At 43.8% G+C, this 23,610-nt stretch overlaps 1 protein-coding gene across 1 annotated transcript in view; it reads left to right on the top strand.

The window, feature by feature from the left end:
• fndc3a (fibronectin type III domain containing 3A) overlaps positions 1-21,452 on the top strand; it is a 29,930-nt gene extending 8,478 nt beyond the window's left edge. The window contains 25 exon segments of the mRNA XM_084673890.1: positions 2,100-2,175; positions 8,485-8,561; positions 8,678-8,918; positions 9,490-9,699; positions 9,702-9,779; positions 10,120-10,178; positions 10,729-10,877; positions 11,040-11,099; positions 12,073-12,211; positions 12,292-12,345; positions 12,432-12,556; positions 12,659-12,833; positions 13,091-13,177; positions 14,467-14,605; positions 14,864-14,932; positions 15,038-15,156; positions 15,964-16,069; positions 16,280-16,458; positions 16,605-16,718; positions 16,873-17,022; positions 17,339-17,688; positions 17,859-18,071; positions 18,380-18,546; positions 18,694-18,818; positions 19,214-21,452. Of these exon segments, the coding sequence (XP_084530016.1) occupies positions 2,100-2,175; positions 8,485-8,561; positions 8,678-8,918; positions 9,490-9,699; positions 9,702-9,779; positions 10,120-10,178; positions 10,729-10,877; positions 11,040-11,099; positions 12,073-12,211; positions 12,292-12,345; positions 12,432-12,556; positions 12,659-12,833; positions 13,091-13,177; positions 14,467-14,605; positions 14,864-14,932; positions 15,038-15,156; positions 15,964-16,069; positions 16,280-16,458; positions 16,605-16,718; positions 16,873-17,022; positions 17,339-17,688; positions 17,859-18,071; positions 18,380-18,546; positions 18,694-18,818; positions 19,214-19,531 (3,579 nt within the window). The 3' untranslated portion in view covers positions 19,532-21,452.
• Positions 21,453-23,610: the final 2,158 nt, after the last annotated feature.

Below are 23,610 nucleotides of genomic sequence, written 5' to 3'. Positions count from 1 at the left end.
GCATCGCAGGTCAGGTGGTATCCAATGAAGGCTGGGTGAAGTGCCGGAGGGTCTCTTAGACCCTGGAGCATTGCGGGTCGTTCTTTTCTCCGTCTGTGTGAATAGCGACGCCTGAATGAGAACGAGCGATGCGGGCAACAGTAAGTAGCAGTCAGCTGTATGAGGAGAGCATTGTTTTTGATGTTTTGGTTTGTGAAAAGATGTTTTTGTTTTCGATAGAGATTAGATCTGAGTTGTTAGAGGAAGACGTGATCTGCTAAGAAAAAAACAATTGTATTTTTCAGTGCAGGGTGATGGACAGCAAAGACACATGCGTGCACACACCAGTTGGGAGCGCCTTGACTTTGATTCAATTAGACCTCCCTTGGCCACCCCCTCCTAGTGTACTCTTACACTCACACAGTGCTACACTCTCTCTGATGCTTGTGTGGGTGTGTGTGTGCGAACATGTGTGAATGCGTGAGTGCGTGCATTAGTGTGTGGTTGTGTGCGTGTGTGGCAGTCAAAGGGCTCCTCCGTCTCTCGGCAGAGCTTTTGAATGGGAGCCATGTCGGAGATGGAGGTGCTGCGGATGGCTGTGCTGGGAGAGAGCCAGAGCCAGAGCCCTTTGCCGTGGGAGTGTAGGTACTATGACAGCACCTTCCCCAAGAGTGAGGTAACCCGCTCCCCCGGAGCTACTAAAGACTGACTGCAAACATGATTTTAGGTTAGATAGGATTAAATGGAGGGGAGGATTTATTGTAAATTGTCAGTTTAGACTAGCATTTTTCTAATGAGCCAACTCTTCGTAAGAAGTGTGAAGATGCCATGAATTATGATTTTCTTTTAGAATTGTGGTTGGTTTAGTTGTGAAGGAGTGTATAATCTGAGGGAGTGCCATATGGGTGGGTTTTGTTTGTTGACTGTTGTAGCAGTAATGTTTTTTCCTGTGACATGCTACTGTTTAGTAGTCATATAAAAGTGGCTTTATGGATAGTGTTGCTCTGCTGTCTTCCTAATGTTCCCCTTATGCTTGTGAATAATGCAAATTCTGCTCTTGAGCTATTAGACTGGGCTAAAGTTACTGGACAGTTACCCTGTGTGTGTACAATTGTCTGTGATTGCAAAATGGGTAAAGTGAACGTAGACTATAGGTACCCCAGGGATTTTGAGTTTAATGTAATGAATACCAGCACATGCCCTCACAATAATCTTTATCCCATTTTTATGTAAGGATTTGGTCATACAAATCTTTGTATTTCTGGATTAATAATGGCCAATATTCATACACAGGAAAAAAAATAAAAATGTGGGTAAAATATTGCACTGATGATCAACTGTAGTCTTTTTAATATTGATTAACCCTTTAGACTACGCCTTCATAGATGGTTGGACCAAACCTCATTTATGTCCTCACTCTCAAAAAGAAAAAAGGGAGGTGGGGATTGAAAGCCCTTAAATCATCAGATGTGTGCTAGTGGTTGGCGTTGTTATGATGCAAGCTGATGCTCCAATGCTGACTGAAAGTAATATCCACAAACAAAGCACATGTCCTCTTTTTTGTCCTCTCTTCAGTTAGCATCATTGCTGAAGTGACGTCTTGTAGACGTCAGACAGAATCTATTTCTCTTGTCTTTCTCTCAGAATTGATGAGGGTTCCTGTGTTAGCCTAGCTTATGTTTCAAATGTACTAATGCCAGCACCTGTCATTTTTTCCCTTCACATTCGGAGGGTTATGTGGCAGAGAAGTGATTGATCATATCTGGTGAATCATACTCTAAATGAGGTGAAACAGAAGATTTGTGTTCCTCCCCAGACGTGGAGACAATTGATGCCATGAAGCAGCAATACCTGCAGTAGCCAAACATACAAGTCTGGGTTGAGTTATGGGTTTATAGTCTCAGACTCACCAGTGTTAGACCTTACTGAAGCACTTGTCTGGAAGAGACACTAAATATACAGTAAATCTTCATTATAGAATGATGTTGAATATTATGCTCCATTGGAAGAAAAAAAGATACCAAAATAAAGCCTGCTTTTAAATGAAAAGTTGTATTATAGGCCAGTAGACATTTCTAGATTTTCTGCTGTGTGTGATTTGTCACTTCTTGCTTTCACAGGTAATCCTGGTGCAGGTAAACGCTGGTGAGGCCTTCACTATTCGACGAGAGGATGGTCAGTTTCAGTGTATCACAGGTAAGAAACCAAGTACCTCCTTTAGTCCAGGTTTGAAAGTAATAAAGTGCTTCTTATTAACCATTTAGTGCATATTGGAATATTATGTGGCATTTTGGTTAATATGTAGCTCGTCTTTAGGCCCAACAGCCAAATCAATTCCATTTTAGTCAGTGCCAATTCTGATTAATGTGACTTGGCAGGTTTCTGTGATTGTTTAATTTGATTATTGAAAAAGTCAAGGACTGAAACAGTATCATCATGTCAAATCACTGTTTGCTTTAATTGCTTTGTGCGCCACAAATAGTGTTTGAGTGAGAAATTACTCACGGTTATTTGAACTTGCCTGTTCTGTTGTGTGTGATGACATGGACTTTGTGACTGTAGAAAAGACACTTTATACACTATGATATTTGTCCCAGTTGTGGGACAGTGAATATAAAATATTAAAATAGCTGTCTCAAGTATTGATTTGGATTTGCTTAGTATGGTGACCCCAAGCATTATACCACAGTAACCTATAGTGATAACTGATGAGTGTATTAGTGATAGATCTATTGGGTGACCAGATGCATGTCAAGGCCACTAGATACCTGTGCATATGTGCACATTGTGAGACATTGAAATGCATTACACGTATGAGTAAATTCACTTTTTGCCATGGCTTGTTATTTGTTTAGACCGACTGTAAATAACGATTATTTTCAGAAAAGTATTATTTTTATAAAAATGTGTAAATGAATGTTTGATTACTAACATTTACTTATTTACAATACATTATTGTATGTTTTTTTTATTTCTATTGTCAACAGTATTTTTTTAAGTCTGAGGTGACATTTCTTACTCATTCTCACTCATAACTCCAGCCATAGTTAAGCCCCCCATGATAAACAGTGATTTGTCTCTAATGGGGGGGGGGGGAGGGGGCAGGCTACAGTCCCTCTATAAGCTTAGAAACATAGAAGCAAGAAGCACTGACCAGTGTGTTGCTGCTGCTAACTGGCCTGTCACAGGGTGCACTCTTCTCCTAGTGACGTGAGGAGAAGGATGACTCACCGCATTGGTGCAGGAAGCGAGGGAGAATTGTGTGTGTATGATATTTTATATGCGTGTGTGTGTGAGAGCACATCTGCGTGTGTGTGTGTGTACGCTTAACCTTTCACCCTAGATTGTCCCTGTGGCACTATGTTTTACAGTTAACAAACCAGGAGGAATTGATTTATGCCATCTATAATAGCCATTTTTCTATTTGATTCCAGATTTATTTGGGTATTCATTCATGTATTTTTAGCCTTTGCATGTGTGTAATTGCTACGTGTTTGTGCCTGACTGCATGACAGGCTGCTTAATTTGAATCAACAGTTTTATAAAAAATATATTTCTATTTTTTGCAAAAGACATCAGCAGGAAAGCTAATTAAAATGCCCATTTAGCATCCTGCTCCTTGCTATCTCCCAGACACAAGGGTGCTTTGCGTGCCAGGAATAAAGTGGAAATGCCTCCCCAGCTACCTTGGTCACGCTCTCGACCCTCAGCACTGCCAATGTCCCTCTCACACCCTCCCCCACTTCCTCACGCCCCCACTTCTGGCTGCCAGCTCCAGTTCTGACTCTCCTTGGCACCTTTTAGGGGGAGGTTAAGGATACCAAAGAGGGTGAGTGATATCTGATAAGCCTAGAGACTGATGCAGCAACTCCGCATCAGGACCATTGGGCTGATTAGATCCACTTCTTTATCTGACTCATTCCATCGGGGATTCACGTCACTTTGGATGATTCACTCTCTGTTTATTGGCTGAGAGCAGCTTTTAGTATCTGTGAAGCGGTCTCAACTTGGCTTATTGAATGTGATAGAGATGTTCTTACAAAGCCAAGCAAGTGAATTGCAGTGAAGTGATGTGCATCTGTTCTGAATAGCCGCTACAGTAGATTACAGTATGCCCTTGTACTGCAGGACAGCCTTTGGTATATGTTCTCCATGCCCTGCCCAAGCCAGTCTGCTTACATTCATCTACTAGCAGCCATATATCCCGTGGAAAGACTTGTCATCTACACACCTAGCTGAGATGAGCAGAAGCAGTGTACTCCTTTAGATCACGTGTGCTATAACATCTGACATTGTATGATCAGAGAATGCTCTGTAGGTTGATTTGGTCTATTGATCCCACTCACCACCCAGAAATAGACGGTTCATCTTCACAATGCCTAGCCCTAGTTGCTCATGTGTCAGATGAGTATAAAGCAGAGAGGGAAAAAACCCCTACACATTAGAGGTTGACCAATATGGTCACATCCACAAATATTATCGGACAAAACTGGCACTCAACAGATATCTGTATTGGAAGTGAATCTGCCCATTTTATTAAAAAAAATAAAAAAGGAAAGTTTTGCTATAATTCCTGTGAAATCATTGTGATTCAGTTGAAATGTTCATTGGCAATTTTTTCGGACAGCAATATAACACTAAGGTGTTTCAAATTCCAGTCTCTCCAGTTGTGTATACATTGTATCCCCTTGTGTTATGTGCTTCTTTAGGCCAAACTAAACATACTTGCTGAATTGAAGAATGTGTCAGATTCTTTAGATCCATAGTGGTCGGACAATATACATGCATTAAATCAAGTATTCTCATTCACAGAGTCTCTGCATCAAGTGTAGGTCTTGACTTTCCCTTACTGCATCGGTGTAAAAAAACACAGCAAGGATGTGTAGAGCAAACAAAGCAATGGACAGCATCAAGGAGCTGGTGTTTCTGTTCTAAGTCTCACTCCACTGCCTGACTTTTAGACAGATTATACGCACTTTATTTGATAGTTGGTGGCTTGGCTCAATGCAGGGTGAAACAGCCACCAGGGGGCCTCCCGAAGCAGCTGCACTTGTTTTCTGGAGTCAGACTTCTGAGTCAGATCAAGAACAAGGCATACTGACACTATTGTCTATAATTACACACTATACAGAGATTCTACACTTAACAGCCGAACTAGTGTTTTGGCATGTGTAGGCTATATGTGATGGAGTGACACAGAAGAGATGGCTAATTTGTGCACCGGCCTGCCTACCAGTTCTGTATACTGTTGTTGAAAATCACAATAAATGCCAGAATAGCATTGTTTTTAACAAACCTTTTAACATGACATGGATTCTACATCTGTGGTGTTTTATTCATTCATTTTTATCGTCTGTTGTTGTGAATATAGCAAACTAAAATGTGCAACTACTACTGATGTCCCACATTTGTTGAATCCTCCCTATTGCAAATAGAACTACAATAGACATATTGGCCCACATTACTCTGGCAACCCTTGTAACAGTATTGTTTACACGAATGTGAATGGGGGAGATGGACAAGGGTCCCAACTGTTAACATTTGTAGGAGAGAACCATTACCACCAACAGTACCACACAACCAACCTTAATATGTAGTCAGGACTTAACATTGGTACTGATGCACCCTTTTACATTTAGAAACGGCGTGCTTTATCAAAAAAAATCCACCATTCCCCTTTGTCAATATTTTCCCCAAAATGTTGAGTTTGTTCATTTTTGGCAAGTTTTAGTCTGCCTCTCTTGTGTCTGTCTCTCTCAGAAGTGGGTTCTCTTAGGTCTGCTAGCATGTAGCTTCCTTTAATACTAACAGGGGGCAATGGCCCCCATCTTCTCTATGGAGACATAATGGATGCCATTAGAGTCTTCGTATCCTAAGTCACATGTGGACATTGCTATCTCTCTGGTTGTCTTCTCACGTGAGAGAGACAGATACAGACAGGGTGGCATGCAGGTGGAGAGACAGATACAGACAGGGTGGCATGCAGGTGGAGAGACAGATACAGACAGGGTGGCATGCAGGTGGAGAGACAGATACAGACAGGGTGGCATGCAGGTGGAGAGACAGATACAGACAGGGTGGCATGCAGGTGGAGAGACAGATACAGACAGGGTGGCATGCAGGTGGAGAGACAGATACAGACAGGGTGGCATGCAGGTGGAGAGACAGATACAGACAGGGTGGCATGCAGGTGGAGAGACAGATACAGACAGGGTGGCATGCAGGTGGAGAGACAGATACAGACAGGGTGGCATGCAGGTGGAGAGACAGATACAGACAGAGTGGATAAGAAACACACATGGAGAGAGAAGTTATTTTATAACATGCCAGTTAGCAGCCAGCTACAAGTTTGCCAAAGTAATCTGTTGGTGGAAAGTTACACTTATGGCAAATTACTACCCTCTTAACTGAAAGCAGGGCATATTTCACCAACTTTCTGCACGAAATTGTGCCATGAAGTGGTAAAAGCCAGACAGAATCATTTACACTGTCAAATGGGGAGGTATAAGTAATCAGTACTTCAGGTCTAGTTCTATTAATCAGACCCCCTTCTTTAACTGGGCTGTAATTAGAACCTCCCTAAATTAGTCTTCTGTCCTTGCCTATACGTACCAACACTCCTATTTGGGAAAACACTTTAACTAATAATCAAGCATCCTCCCTCTCCACTTCCTTCCAATTGAATGTGCTTCCATTGGCTGATGAGTAGGTCCATCGAGAGACAATATTCTTGCCTGAAATAAGTATGCCCACCTTCTTGGTCCCTGTGTTGGAGCCATATTGATGTCTAATAGGGCACAGAAGCCGTGGCTTAAGTTTGGGAAGTCCACTTTGCACCCTCACAACTCACTGTCTATTCTTCATAGAGTTACAATATAAACTGTGTTTACGAAGATAATCCCTTTAACCTCCCTCCGCTGCCAGACCATTTATCATCTTAACCTTGGTGATGCTGGTAATTACTTTCTTTTAGGATTATCTCTTTACAAAAAAAAAAAAAAAAAAAAATCCAGGTTCTGGTCACGTTATTTTTCAGAAAAGAGTTTGGTGTGGCAGAAAAGAGATTTGTGTCTTTTTAATGTGGTCCAGCAATCATTTCACAACAAGATGTGAGATGTGCTGATAATGATCCCACTCCTCTCCCAGTGGTAACCTCTGCCCCTTCTCACCATGCCATCGGTGTAGGGGAGATGACTCCTATTCCAGAGGCCAGGTGGAGAGGGTGATGTGCTGTTGACTGAAGATGATGTGTTCCTAAAGTGTTTACACTCCCAGGAGTGTGGTTTGTTTGTGGTTATTCTTGGCTCAGCCTGCCATTTGTAGAGCCCTGATGTTTTTCTCTGTGCTGCTTCCTCTGGACGGCTGGCTCTGCGCTGCCACGTCAGCGCTGCTGATGCTCAGGGGGAGGGGGATGTGGCCTTTTGTGTCTGATCCCTGTCAGCACTCGTGCGTCAGTCTGATGTAAAAGAGTGGGTGTTTTTTTTTCCTCTTCTCTCTTCTCCACACCCCCCATCCTGCTCGCTTCACGTCTCCCTCTCACAATCTAGTCTCCTTTTCTCCTCCCTTTCACCGTACCCCGCAACCCAAAATCGTCTTGGATTTCCTCTCCGGTACATTGGACCTGTTTAACAGGATTGTATGGACTCACCGTGATTCGTCACAGAGCTGTGTTGTATTGAGTGGGAGGCGCTTCCAGCAGGCAGGTGTGCTGGATATCTGCAAACAGTCAGACTAGGCAGTGTGTATTAACCTCTCACACACAATGGGCATTGTAATCCGAGTCTGAGTGTGATTAGCAGCATTTTGTTCAGGTGGCTGTCCCCCAAACCCTCTTACTGCTGGCACATTCAATCCAAGTTAGCAAAGTGACTCATTGCCTATCAATTATACTGGCTATACTGTCTCCGAGATGGGCTTCAAAGGTCTCCTGTTGACCTGTACCAAATCAATGGAAGAAGCCTAATACCTCCCAGACTGCAGAGATGATGACCCGACAGTGTTGCAACTTGCAAGTTTGTCACATCTAGTTGTTCATTCTGTGTTGTGGATGAATAATAATGACAGAAAACTTCTCTGCTTCCCGAGTATTCCTGGAGCCTACATGTCTTTGTTAATTTTGAGCTACTTAGAATTGATGTTTAGGCCACAAGAAGCTGTGTCATTTGCATGAGGTACAGTCACTTGATTAGTGAAGTCTGTGCTGAGAGCAATAATCTCTATACTACACTGATTTGCTGGGGTGTATTTTCTGCATTTACCTACTGGCAAAGCAATGCCTTTGGAAATATGTTCTCGAGGGTAATTTACCAGGTTTGTGACAAGAGTTTCTGAGCACTCTTGTTTTAGTACTAAGAAAATGCTTCAACAATGATTCCAGGACAAAATGTACATTCCAGACTGTTAAGCACCAAGCAGATTTCTAAGATGTATATGGTATTTTTTGTCACTACCGCTGCATCTACAGTAGACAAACCTTTCATCAGGCTATTTTCATCTGATTTACAGGTCCTGCTCAGGTTCCCATGATGTCCCCAAATGGTTCAGTGCCTCCAATCTATGTGCCTCCTGGATACGTTTCACAGGTAGACTTATTGCCATCCAGGCATTTATTTTCCAACCAGTGTCGATGCCTGTGATGTCTCCAAAAATGTGTCAGTTGTCAAAGTATGAGTCCGTTCTCTCCTGTTCCTTCTCTCAGATCATAGAAGAGAATGGAGTACGGCGTGTTCTGGTCTTACCTCAGCAGCCAGAGTTCCACCCAGGGGGCCACTCCCCTCTACACCACCCTCCCCCCCATGCCCATCTGTCGGCCTTCATCCCCCACCCGCCCATGATGCCCCCTCATCCCCACCTTTACACGGGCATGGCCGGAGGCGTAGGCGACATGGGCTCCCAGTACATTTCCCAGTATCACCCAGCTCACATCTACTCAGATCAGGGTAAGTTAACATAACACATTGCTACAGAGCTACAGAGCACACTAACTTGTTACAATTTATGTTTCACTGCAAGGGAACAATATCTACTGTAAGTTTTTTACAATAGCATTTTCTATTACCGCAGTACAACCCAAAGGTTTTTTGTATTTTGATGTATTCATTCAATAATGCATGGCTGTTAATCTATCAGATTTCAAAGTAAAAGACTCTGGGGCTTGGGCCCCTATCTATAATAATGTTCATCTCATGCACGTTATGTTTGCTCTCTCTCTGTCTATATTTCTTTCTCTGTATTTAAATGTAAGGCCCCAGTTCTTTTAAGCTGTAAGTGCACAGTTAAGCTGTAGTAGCTAACTTTGATAGCTTTAGCTTCAGCTGAGGTGAAACGGTAGTAAGCCTAAAGCTAAACTTTTGAACTCTGTCTTCACCTAAAGCTCCTCTGTGAGCCAAGTCCTGAAGTGGACTGCTCCCTCTCTGACTCCTGTTTGGAAGAGCAGGTGTGTTTTTGTATTGTACTTGTCTCTGTGTGTGCCCACGTGGATGTAAGTGTTCTGTGTGTTTGTTCTCTCAGCCTCCGCAGATTCTCACTCCCCACATGGACGCCCGCCGTTTGTTCACAGGGATGAAAGGGCGAGCAAAACATACGAACGCCTGCAAAAGAAGCTCAAGGAGCGCCAGGGAGGAGGAGGGGGTCAGATGAAGGACAGCCCCCCTCCCTCACCGCAGAAGAACCGCCTGAGTCCTACCACACTCGACATTCACAATGGGGTGGGGGGAAAGGCCCGGAGCTGGAGCCTGGGCAGGCCAGCAACACAGGGACAGGCAAGCAGGCGGGCAGGGGACAAGATGGAGACCAAGGAGGTGAGGACCAGGGCAGCGCTGTCCTCTTGAGCTGTCGTGAGTTGGAAGTCTTGCAAACTGCCGCAGCTGTTGACAGTGAGAGAGTCAGAGATCCGACATTTGGCTTGATTACATGAGCTCTCACTGCGCTTCAGTCATACGGCCTAACCCTGGGACAATGCTAATCTGGGTCTGTTGACTGAATGGAAGGCCATCAAAATGCATTGGCCCTGGGCCCCAAACATTTTCAACGTGGCACTATTGGTCTTCTAAGCCCTTTGTTATGGTGTATCCAAAAGGTTACCTAGGTACCTATTGCACAAAATGGTCCTAATGCATTTTCCCGCTGTTCTCCATGTAGAGCTCGATGAAGATGCCCGGGCCCTGCAAGCTCTGCTAGGTACCATCAGTAAGCCAGTTGTGAGTACTCATTTACATATATTTATCCATTGTTATATGATGATCAAATCAGCAATCTGACCCTTTTATACTCTGAAGAAAACAAATGCCACAGGGGGCATTTTGAAAGATTCAAACCTCTTCTCTTGACTGTTCAGATCTTCTAGGGGGGTGTGGGAGCATGTTTAAACTAGAAGTAACATTTGTTTGATCTTGCATAAGATTTCATAGTATATGTATTTTAAATATATGATAGTAGGGGATATATCGTGTTTTTAAATTGCAGTTAATGTGCAGTGTGACCCCAGGAAACGGGGAAAGGACCAGTGTAGACGTGGTTGATTGAGGTCTTCCATGTATGACTTGCTCCCCCCTGACTCCAGGCTATTGCTTAACTCCCCCTCCAAACAGTTATAGGAATTCTTCCAAATAAATGATATTCAGTTGAAGATAAAAATGTAACATTAACACCAAATAATGTTTCCTAGCATCTCGTGTGGATCATTTGTTGGATGATAATCCAAGACAGTAAGAGGTTGTTAACTCATGCTTTAGTTCACCTGTGCCCCAGGTGTCAGACATCAAGGCCCGAGGTGCTGTGCTGACCTGGAGCGCCCCCAGCATTCCTGAAAGGGAGGAGGGCAGCCCCCCTGAGCCACTCAGCTACCAGGTCTCCATCTCCTACAACGGCATCGATGGGAATTACAGAAGCACCTGCAGGTGAGAAGGGGCTCCTCTGACTAACGTTAGGAGGCAGAAATATGTCAATCAAAGGACTTTGGGAAAATACTGTATGGTTTTAGATATAGTACAGGAGGAAAAGGAACATGTTCTTTTCTGTGTATAACGTTGTGGGCTGTGCTTCTTGTCTTTCTAATATAGTGGGGAGGAACTAAGTGCAACTTTAGAAGACCTGAAACCAGCAACAGACTATCATGTGAGGTACAGTTTCCCAGTTACTCAATATCTACTGGGTTTCTCATTGGATTTTCTGGGAATTTGTGGAGCTATGGTAGAGGGGGAAAAAAAACATATTAAGAGCAAAATCAACTACTTGTGGATGCAGTTTCCTACCAGACAGTGTAACTATTACTGTGTAAATCCACTTTAAAATTCACTCAACAGTTTGAGATCAATATTTTTTCACTCCTCCGAGACAACCGTAATTCGATCAAATGTGAACTGCCATTTAGAATATGCCCCAAGCCCTGACTATAGCCTTGTCCAGAAAAGGACTGTTGATGTTTATAATATTATTATGGATTAATATTGTATTACTTATTCAGTACATTGTGACTTTCATCAATGATGCGAATACCCCATTTGAGCCCGCACGAAAACTGTTGTACTGCATCGTGTTGGTTGGCAGTGGCATAGCTGCTAACAAAAGAATGGTACGGACACTAACACAGGCTCTTCATGGCTGGATTTGTATGTCATCAAGAGCAGTTGACCAGCATTACCAATCTTATATTTCAAAAACTTTACTAGAAAGACAAGCATTAACTGGTTGGCTAGCCACAGTCAACCACAGCCCTCTTTCTTGGTTATCTTTGTTTTAACCACATGATAACTTTATATACATAATATAAACTGACGTAAAACACTGTCATTAGATTACAATAATTTATGGTTTATGATTAATGATTGGAAGTAAACATTTCCAAACATTGACTGATTCTTGACAAGAACATCAACATTCCAATGAGCCCCGAGAGCTTTACTCCCCCTTCACGGTTGAAACCTCCCCCCCCCCCCCCCCTCCGATGTTGCACGATGCAAGTCGTCGTACGTCGTGTTTCTTTAAATTAATCAATCCGCGGATTGAACGCAAGACATCTGTATCTGTAGGCCAATGTTAATGGGAGGTACAGTATCATTCGTAGACTTGTAACTGTGCTTATCCCTTTCCCAGGGTCCTGGCTGTGTGTAACTGTTTACAGGGTAACCCTTCTGAGGCTGTGAGCTTCACCACTCTCAGCTGTGAGCCAGACCTCCCCAACCCCCCAAGAAAGGCCAGCGGGACCAAGAGCACCATTGTTGTCCAGTGGAAGGTAGGCAGTGCGCCATCACACAGTTTAGTGGATTGAACAGCAACATCGACAGTGAGACTAATCTGGATGTCTACCCACAGCCTCCATGTGACAACGGTTCCAAAATCCAAAATTACGTTCTTCAGTGGGATGAGGTAATTTCACTTGCAGTTGTAAGATGTCTAAATCAAAACCAACATTGATTGCTTGCTCCCTACTCAGCTGATTTGATTCCTTGCAGGGCAAGGGTACCGGGGTGTTTGAACAGTGCTACTATGGACCTCAGAAGCAGTATCGAGTTACCAAGCTTTCACCAGCTTCCAGATACTCCTTCCGTCTTGCAGCCAAAAATGACATGGGTGTTAGGTATGAGACAAAGTTTCGAGGGAAAAAAACTCAACTGGGGTTCTGTCTTTACACCTGTTTTCACTTCATCCTGCCCATTACACTATTTATCTCTCTCATTAGTGAGTTCAGTGAAGCGGTGGACTTGTTCACCTCGTGCAGTGTTCCGTCGCCTCCACTTCCCCCAGATCTGGTCAAGGCTGGGGTCACCTGGCTTAATCTACAGTGGCAGAGACCTCCAGGATCCCCCAAGGAGGATGAGATCTTCTACATTCTGGAGATGGAGGAGGAAGGCTCGGTTAGCACCCATACACATCTTCATCCCATTACACAGCAAACATATATAAAGCCTACTTCCATAAAGCCTACTGTCATAGAAAGAGACAGTCCAAGGTCCATATACAAAATGTTATATTGACTAGTGGTCTCATACTTTTGGACCCTGCAGTATGTCTCTAGTCATCACAGCATTGTTTGTATTGTATTTCACAACTTGGTTCTTAGAACCCAGGTATTGTGGTTCTTTTCATCCCTGTCTATCTGTCTGTGTCACAGGGATATGGTTTCCAGCCAAGTTACGATGGTGATGAGCTCTCCAAGACAGTCGTGCACCTCCATAGGAGTACCAAGTACAAGTTCCGGGTAAGAGAGTGCTGCAGTGTGGCTGAGTCTATTGTGATCCACCTGCTTAATTAAGACGGCCGCTCGGTGTAGCTGTCTCCCACTGTCTGGCTGTCTTGGGCGTCTAGTGTGGAAGAGTGTCTGAAGGAGGGAGGGAGGGAGGGAGGGAGGGAGGGAGGGAGGGAGGGAGGGAGGGAGGGAGGGAGGGAGGGAGGGAGGGAGGGAGGGAGGGAGGGAGGGAGGGAGGGAGGGAGGGAGGGAGGGAGGGAGGGAGGGAGGGAGGGAGGGAGGGAGGGAGGGAGGGAGGGAGGGAGGGAGGGAGGGAGGGAGGGAGGGAGCCCGCCCTATGCCGACTCTGTCTGCTGGGTTGTAATGGCATTAGTCTTGTAGTGCTGGGCAGCAGTGTTGCAGCCCACCATCAACATGAGTACTCCATGGCCATGAAAACATAAAGGAAACCCATGTATGATTAGGTAGATTGATGGTGCCACACATTCTTTTGCCATTCTCTGTGAGGGTTAAAGATCACGGCTACAGGTGGTTGACTGTATAGCAGTTGCTAGCAGACAAACTAGCTGCAGGATATCTCCTCAAACCCACCTGCCTGACACCATCCTGCAACCGATGTGCTGAACTGTTTTACTGAGCTTTCTCGGTTCCCTGTGTTTCCCCTCTTCAGACTCATATCAGGTCGGTTATATTTTTCCCAGTCCTTCACTGATAACCACATCCCCAGCTTTGCTGGAAGGATCCAAACTTCCTTCATCAGAATGAACAAAGGCAAGGCATGGCATAAGCTTGCACCCGAAACCAAAACAACATTCATTTCTTTAAAGCTTCCTCTGTGTGCCTTGATGATGGGAGTGTATACAAGCCTTTTGAAGGAATCACTCTATCTCCAACCCAATTACACAGCAGCCCAGCATGAGGGCAGTTAATGTATTGAAACTGTATGTGGATAAACTCGGGATGCACAGAGGGAGATTTTCACATCCAGCGGGTGATGAGGATGTGAGCAGGATGCAGAGGATGTGAACAAAGCCAGATCTTTTAAGTCTTTTGCATTCGTTCCTTGTTAATCCCCCTTTGAGCTGTGCAACATGAAGTGGATGGGTGGATCTATGAGGCTAAACTGTTTGATAATGTTGGCGGGTTAGTGTGCTACTCCCCCTGTCCCCCTCCCCCAAACATCACTGAATGACCTTACCTTCCTCCTGGAGTTTTTAAGGACAGGTAGTCAATATAATTCACTATCTATGTGTGTACCTTAGACTGTGCCTGTCTCTCCCCCCTGACTGCCTGTTCTCTAGGTGGTAGCCTACAACTCCGAGGGGAAGAGCAACCCCAGTGTGGTGGCAGAGTTCACCACGTGTCCAGACATCCCCTGCAGCCCCTCCAGACCGGCCACCAGGGGCAGGGTACTGCCCAACAGCTTCAGGGTGGCCTGGGGTAGGGGCCCTCGCCGCCACATGCACACAGGCTTCACTCACAGGGATCACTGCCTGGCGGGATCACCGTTGTCCTAAGAGTGTACCTTCCACAGTGATTACTGTATCTCTGGATCGATTACGCCGTCACTTGATTCATGATGTGTCTCTTGAGTCCTGATGTCCACTCGAGTTAGCCCACATTTTCCCCATTGCAATATCAAGCATATACGGTATACATTTTGAAGCTGTAGCATCTGATTGTGTGTTGTTTTTTTAGAACCCCCTAAAGACAATGGTGGCGCCAATATAACCAAATACATTTTGGAGGTTTCTGATGGTCTGAGTGGTACGTAAAGACAGTTGTGAAATATTCTGTGGGTGGGCAAGTTCCAAGCAGATGCAGTAAATGTACTACCGCTAATGTAAGTAATTGTGTTTGTTTTATTTGCAGGATTGTCATGGGAATTGGCTTACGCAGGGCCAGCCATGGAGTACGTGTGTGAGAGTCTGAAGCCCGGCTGCTTCTACCAGACCAGAGTCTATTGCATGAGTGAGGGCGGGCAGAGCCCGGTGAGTCATCCAGCACCAGCGTGCGCACACACACACACACACACACACACACACACTCATTGACTTCAGGTGTGGCCAGAACCGGTCACACAGCTCCACTCACTAACTGGAAACTGGTATTCTCTTTGCACTGGTTATTACTGAGGTTCTTTCTCGGTAGAATGCAATGACCAGACAGAGGTCTGGCTCTCATAAAACCACAAGTGCATCTTATCTAGTCCCTGGATAGGTCTGATAAATTAGACATGAGTAATTCCAGCTACGCACATGACGTCTATTTTTGGACAGAATAGGGAAAATCTAACAAGACATTGTCATTCAGCTTCCCTCCTGTGTGAGAGCACCCTACACCTCTTCAAGACCAAGATGTCTAATCATTGTACTTTCTCTGCATGCATCAGATCAGTCTTCTCCTAATTAGCTGACTTCACAGCCTATCTCCATGAATGTGTTTGTCAACCGTTACTGCATGCATTTATTCATAATGTGAGCTTGTCAAGCTACATGAGTCATGTTGGCAAGCTCTTGTTTTCTCTGGATTGCCAAAACGTGAGCCAGCACTCACATGTTCCCTACTGTTTGTCACATAACTGGAGAATCTGTTATGGGATGATAGCCAATAAAGTCAGTAAGAACTGCTTGTGCAATGACAGTAAGTTGGGAGCAACAGAGTCATTTATTTGGTGTTTTATAGACTTCCTTAATGTGTAGGTATATGCTCAAATATGAGTTTGTGTTAACAGCTGATACGGTGAGTTTCTCCTGTGCTGACGGAAAATTGTTGTATATCTTTCCACATCATGCAAGCTGTCGGAGGCTCTGCAAGTCCAAACTCCTGCTGTGCCCCCCGGGCCGTGCCAGCCCCCCCGGGTGGTGGGCAAGTCCAGAGCCAAGGAGGTGCAGCTGCGCTGGGGTGAGTCACTCACTCGTCTGCCATCCCACATGTGGAGGTGCTGTTCAGCCTCTATTAGTGGGTGTTTGTGTTGCTGTCTAGTACCTCTGGGCAGTGTTCAGAGCTGTGTGCGTGCGTGTGTGTTTATCTTTGCTGAGCTGTCTGCGTTTTCCAGACAGTGCCGGCCTAAAATTGTGGAGCTTTGATGGTGTGTGTGTGTGTGTGTATCAGGCCCACCTCAGGATGATGGAGGCAGCCCCGTGTCCTCCTACAGCGTGGAGCTGTGTGGGTCACATGGTGCTGAGGAGAGCCGGGAGGTCTATCAGGGCCCTGAGCCGGACTGCACTGTGGTGAACCTGCTGCCTGGCAGAACCTACAACTTTCGCGTCCGTGCAGCTAACAAGGCTGGGGTGAGAAATATCTGATAAGAAATGAAATTGTTTTTTTATGTTGTTCCTGTATTTGTATTAATATATAATAATATGATCTACTTTGGTTAGGAAATGATTACTAATCTTCTGAGGTATGTGTGGGGGGGGATTGTCTTGTCAAATAGTATGGCTCCCTGTCAGAGCGCTGTGAGGTGACCACAGGCCCAGGTGCCCCTGAGACGTGCAAGGCTCCCCACATCAACTGCAAGTCCCCCACCTGTGCCGTCATCAGCTGGGAGGTAGGGCCACACATTCATCCTCACTTTGATACATGTTAAATACATTGGTACATGTATTTAAATAATAATTTTAAAAAAATACTTTATTCTGAATAAAGTTGATGTATTTTTATTGACGTTTGTTCTGCGTTATCGCTGACCTCTGCATTTCCAGGCACCCCCGTCTAACGGTGCCCCTGTGTCGGAATTCCGTGTGGAGTGGGGGGCCGTGGAGGGGAGCATGCAGATCTGCTACAGCGGACCAAGTCTCAGCCATGAGATGAAGGGCCTGTTCCCTGCCACATCCTACTTCTGTCGGGTTCAGGTGAGTCCATCCACAATGAGCTACGTCAGACAAGGTGTCCTGCTCTGTCACAGTCCACATGAGGAAGTCATACAGCAGAAACCAAACTAGAGGCCTTTGTATCTTGACTACCTCTCATGGTCGGCACGTTGTGCTGTTTTGAAGAAAAAAAAACGTTTGCGTTTTGGTGACATGGGCAAATAACCCCAGATGGAAACATGCCTCTGTGGCCCCCATTTTGTTTTGCCTGCTGTCTTTGCACCATATCATATATACTCGTACTGAAAGCTGAGACTATTGCGTAGAATTGCGAATCGTGTGGTTGTGGCTCTTGTAGGCTGTGAACGTGGCCGGCGTGGGAGCCTTCAGCGAGGCGGTGCTGTGTCAGACGCCGTGCTCCGTCCCTGCCGCCGTCAGCAGCATCCACGCCCTGAAGGAGGCGGAACTCCGAGGGTACGAGACCTCCCTGGACCTGGAGGAAGACGAGGAGGAGGAGGAGGAGGAGGAGAACCCGGCCCCTCCACTCTACTCCCCCTCCAGCTGCCTCGGCCTGCGCTGGGAGCCCCCCTGTGACCACGGGGCTGAGATCACGTCCTACCTGATTGACCTGGGAGAGCGACAGCCCATTGCTGTTGGCCCTGTCACCAAATACATCATACAACACCTGCAGCCTGACACCAGCTACAGGTAGGCTTCGCCGGCTCCCCACCCAGCGCTACGAACAACAAGCAAAGTCTATGACAGGGGGTTCAAAGATGCACTGTTTAACAGTTAACTTGCTTCAAGGCTCAGAAACCCAGCGTTTCTTTTTGTGTGTGTGATTGAAGTCTTTCCTTTTAAAAAATTTTTTTTTTTAGGATAAGGATTCAGGCTCTAAACAGCCTGGGTGCGGGGCCTTTTAGTCACACCTTTAAGCTGAAGACCAAGCCTCTGCCCCCTCTGCCCCCCCGCCTGGAGTGCACCGCTTTCAGCCACCAAACCCTCAGGCTCAAGTGGGGTGAGGGGCCGGCCAAGGCAGCCTCTTCGGACGCCCTCCAGTACCAGCTGCAAATGGAGGATAGGAATGGCAGGTTGGTGATCTGCTCTGCGGTGTTCAACAGTGCCAGTTATTGATCCATCTTTGAGAGAAATGTACACTTAACACGTCTCAGACATGATCAACCCATTTACGGATGACAGATTGTGAAAGCCTTCGCAAATAGAAAATGCATTGGTCATCTTTAGACAGATGCATCATGATAATGGTTTCCTTTATACCAGTTTTTTTGTTACTCACCCTTTTGTCATCGTTTTCCCCTCTCTCTCTCTCTCTCTCTCTCTCTCTCTCTATCTCTCTCTCTGTCTCTCTCTCTCTCTCTCTCTCTCTCTCATTGTGTAGATTTGTTTCCTTGTACAGAGGACCATGCCACACTCACAAAGTCCAGAGACTTAATGAGTCTACCTCTTACACCTTCCGCATCCAGGCCTTTAATGAGGCAGGCGAAGGGCCTTTCTCCAATGTTTACACATTCACCACCCCACGCTCTCCTCCTGCCCCAGTGAAAGGTTTGGTAACAGATCCTTAGTTCACTGCTGTGTTCAGTGTCTTTCCTGCACTAGTTTAACATGTTTGTTTTCTTCCTGAATAGAACAACCTCTGGTTCATTGTTTTGTATTTGTGTCTGGTAGTTCAATCTGCCCTCTCTTTACTAGCCCCCCGAGTGGAGCGTCTAGAAGACCACTCCTGCGAGGTTACCTGGGAGACTCTGCTGCCCATGAAGGGAGACCCAATAATCTACACCCTGCAGTGCATGATGGGAAATTCTGAGTTTAAACAGGTACCTCTCTTTGCCTGCTCTCTGTTGCCAAAGTATGTATTCCGCAGAATGCATATCGCTGCCACACCTGTAATAATGTAGGTGTTAGATGTTCAGATAAAGGTCTCATTACAATTGAACTTTTATTCCTCATCACAGCATCCTGACATTTCAGCCTTATGCATCTGATAAAGGGGTCTGGCAGGGTTCCCACAGGTTTCACTTTTAACACCTCTGGCCAGCTCTGTGATAAAGTTGCATTTCATGTTTATATTTAGAATGTACTTAAAGAGAAAGGTTATGAATATTCCGTACACCCATAACTTCATGAAAAGGGAGCCTGGTGAGTAAAATAAATGCAGAGACTGAAGTGTCCAACCTGACATCCTGTCTTCTGTTCTTCTCCCGCTTCACAGATGTACAAAGGCTGTGCCACATCGTTCTCAGTCCCTAACCTGCAGCCCAACAGTGAGTACCGCTTCAGAGTGTGTGCCATTCGGCAGTGCCAGGAGGCCCCGGAGCTGAGTGGACCCTTCAGCCCCACGGTGACTCTCTTCCCCCAGCGCAGTGAGGTCGCAGCAGGCCTGAGTGGCTCTGGGCCCAGAGCTGGTGCAGAGTCAGCCAGACCCAGGCGTAGCCTGACCGACGAGCAGTGTGCCGCTCTCCTCCTTATGTTCTTCGCAGTCATCTCCATCCTCATTGCTTTCGTCATCCAGTACTTTGTCATTAAATGAGCTCCTGTCCAGCAGCAGGGTTACAGCTTTTTTTTTTTTTTCTGTTGTGTTTTCTCACTGTGTTTCTGTGTTTTAACACCTGAAGAATTAGCAGTGTGAGGTTTAGGGATAACCTGAACAGAAGTGAGCAAATGATACCTTTTTGTCTTTTGCACCCCAACACCCTCACAACGGCCTCCTTTTCAATTACAGTTAAAATTCCAGTGTAATTGGCTATACTGCACAACAGGGACTTAAAAGCAGTAGGGATACTGTTGTTGAAAGACCTAACAGACTTGGACTCATGTAATTGTCGATCATATCATGTATCATTAGTCATTTTTTATGTTTACGTTTATGTGAAACAGATCTTGATTGAGTAGGTTGTTGGTAGTGTTTGACCAAGGGACCTGGTTGGTCGGTGCATAACAGAGTCTGTTGAGATCCAAAGGTATGTCATGGTGGTCCCCAGGCAGGAGGAGCCTGTTAGAGGCCTACTGATTCCTACTGGAAATTAGACAGTTGTACGGATAGAAGACAAAGTGATATACAGTCTTGTTCACATTCTAGAACCTTAATTTAGCACTTTCCAACTTTTTTGATGTTCAGAATGTGTAAGGATGCAGAAATGACTGGATACATTTTAGTATATTTTTGTACAGCAAGACACAAGGACCTGTTATAGAAATTGCTCAGTATAGAAAACCAAACATAACACAACATAAACATGATGGTTTATTTTACTATAATATATTTATACTGTAGCCTGTTTTTACAATCATGCAGCTGCTTTACTCCAAATTATTTTCAGCACAAAAATGTATGCTTATCTTTATCTGATTTTTTCCAGTATTTGATTTTGCACCTTAGTTAAAGTTTACCTTGACCTAAACCGTCTTGGTCTTGTGATGCATTTTATTCAACATATCTTCAGATTGTTCAAGCCCTATCTGTGTTTTGAATGTTTTAAAAGTAGTATCACATGTTGCTGAAATGGCTCATTTCTTTAAAGAAAACAGTTTGAGAACCAATTGCTTCAGATAATTTACTAGTATATATGCGGTATAAACCTGGGAGCATTCTCTTAATTCAGGTTTTGAATTTTGTTTTAGTCTAGAAATCTGTTCTGTTTACTTTAACTTCTAGCAATTTAGATTGTGTCAGGAAAACATGCATAATTATGAGATTTGGCATAGTTCTAGGCATTAATTTGTGAATTATTTTGATTTCTTTATTTAAGGTCATACTTGTGTGAAGTATATTTTTTTATTGTAATGAAGTTATATAAATTATGTCCAGAGAAAAAAAAAATCTGCACTCATGAAACATGAAAAGCAAACAACAGATACAAAATGTGTAACTTATGTACTTCCTGTGAATCTAAGTTTGGCCTTTTCTCTGTGTGTTAAGTCTTTGTAACAGAGTGCAAATACTGAATTTTCAGTGTTGTAGTCTGACAATAGGGTCTAGTGTTGTATTTGGTATGGGCAAATTATTGCTGTTGCAACCGTTATGAATCACAGGTATCTTGCAAAAGTCTTTAGATAATTACATGATTTGGTCGACCAGGCATTCTGCAAATGTCTTCTTTTTGTTATTTAAAGACTCAAATTCCTATTTTTGATAGTGATTGCAAAGTGTGCCATTATAACACCTCGCCGCAGGTTACTACCTTTGTCTGAGATAAACAAAAACGCAACAAAAGAAATAAAATATGCACAAAAAAGAGACCATTTTTATGTAATTTTAATGTTTGCAGTTACCTCATACACCTTACATTCCAAAATGAAAATTTGTTATACTATACATATTACCAGACATATCACTTTAAAATGTTCGTAATGGGAAAATGTATAATCATAGATATGTATCTAAAGTGTATCTGTATAGCCATGATATATACAATGGATCCATGCACAATAAAAGATTTATAATTCTTGAATGTCTCAATTTGTGTTTTCTGACATCTGTACTGTTAGTTACTTTCACTGAGACAAAGCCTGTTGGAAAAGGCATAGAACCTGATTAAATAAAATTACAGAAGTGAGTTTGGTGGTATCCACTGGCACAAATCGTGAGAAATGTTGACTCTTCTTTGGAATCATGTAGCTACCTTCTGTGTGTCATTCTGAGATATATTGCAAAGGAGACCAGAAATCCAGATCTATGCAGATTTGACAGGAATATGTGGATATTTTCCGTTTTTAGTGGACATCAACTGAGCTCCATGGGCTTCCACTTAGATTTTATGTTGTTGAACGTTTCTGTGTGCATTCGTGTGTAGCTACCTCCAAGCTAGCTACAATAGGTAACAGATAATTATTAAATAAGTTGAAAATGCGAAACAGCGCCCCCAATTCTTCTCTGAACAGTTTGACTTCCTCCAGTTCAGTTCGAGTTTGATTGACAGTGGTTTCACAAAATAAGCCAAGTAGGAAGGCATGCATCGCCAAAAGCGATTGGCTGGAACAGGATTGTTGGAACAATTTACTGGAAAGTAGCGGCACGCTCCAAAGATATTAATTGCCATTCTACTGACACTGAGCTGTCTGTGTTACTAGTCAACTCTCAGAGGGCCTCATTAGCGTACACAATATGTTAATAAGGAACAACAGTCTTTATTGAAAAAATCCAACCCATTGTACCTTTAATAACTAACTGAACATAAAAACCTTTATTTGTCATTTTTGGTTAAATACCTATGGTTAATATTCACGCATTGCTAAACACTTGATTCTGACTGTTATTTTCATGGATGGGCCCGGCTTACTTCAGAGACATCATCCAGCAGTATGCACTGCCTTGGGAACTTCTCCATGCATCATTGGGTTGTTTCGAGACCCCTGCGCAAAAATCCCACAATCTTTTATCAGAAATAATACTTTCACAATTTGAAGGAGTGGATTATGGCTAAAATTGGGGAGTTACTCTTTAATAACTGTGCTTAAAACAGGCAAGAGCAAGCAGCTACCTTGTAAAGCATTAGCAATTTCATACTGTTTGCCAGGAAAAGCTTTGGGGCATGAAAATGTAGAGCAGAGGGACATTTGGTGTTTTGCTGAAATTACAGCAGCCATTTACTGTATATTGGAGACTGCAGACAAAATGTGCAACAATGCAATGCCTCCTTTATTTCTTAAACACATATAAGACTATGTGTTGTCTTCTGTTCACATGTTAAAAGAGCTGCAATACATATACTATTACCATACTATAATACATATTTTAATATGTGTCAGTATGCTTAAGTAAAATGTATTATTCAACTACAGACTGCATGCATAAACGGACAATGACAAAAACACGACCGTAGACTAGGACACAGAGCGATTCATCACAACTGTCCCATGTATATACTATGCACCACACCCACCTGTTTACATACACAACACATGCATACTAACACCATATAATACAATACCACCACCTAGCTACTCAATGGTTAAGTGCAGTGCTACCGACAGTGCTACAGAAGTACAAACACTAGAATTGGACACATCTTACACCTCAGATTTTTTTTAAATTCACTTCAGAATTAAAGTGTCATGATAAACTGTCATCCTGAATATAGCCTACTTGAGCTTACTCTCTTTAACCAATGACTTGCTGAGACCAGTGGGGCTAGGGACTTGTTGATTTATTATAACACAAATGCTCACTGAAAATGAGGTATTTGTTTACTTTAAACACAAGACAATGTGTCCATCATGTGTAAGCACACCTGCACATGATACATTAATGTTTAGTTTATTCATATGATCACAAGAGAAACACATGCAAACATGAAAATTACGTGTTTGAGTTTTTATGAAATACTGTAGGCACACAAAAGTTAAATGTATGTGATTCTGTCAAATCATAATGTTCACATGTGAATTACATGTAAATGTGTGTACATGACATTCATGTAGTTTAGTTAAATGATGTGTGCACATGTACAATGATATGGTTTTGTCTGTTGAAAAGTGAACAATAGTTCCCAAAATAAATGTTAACAAGAGCTTTCTCTACAGTGTTCTAGGTGTAAAATCTGACTAAGGTGTCTGCACCCTCCATCCTTGGGAACATACTTACTGTTTACAAAGGAATTATTTATTACA

This window comes from Hypomesus nipponensis, chromosome 15, assembly GCF_054491055.1.
Source record: "Hypomesus nipponensis isolate SF chromosome 15, ASM5449105v1, whole genome shotgun sequence".
NCBI classification, from domain to species: Eukaryota; Metazoa; Chordata; class Actinopteri; order Osmeriformes; family Osmeridae; genus Hypomesus; species Hypomesus nipponensis.
This window is presented reverse-complemented; position numbering and strand designations above follow the sequence as displayed.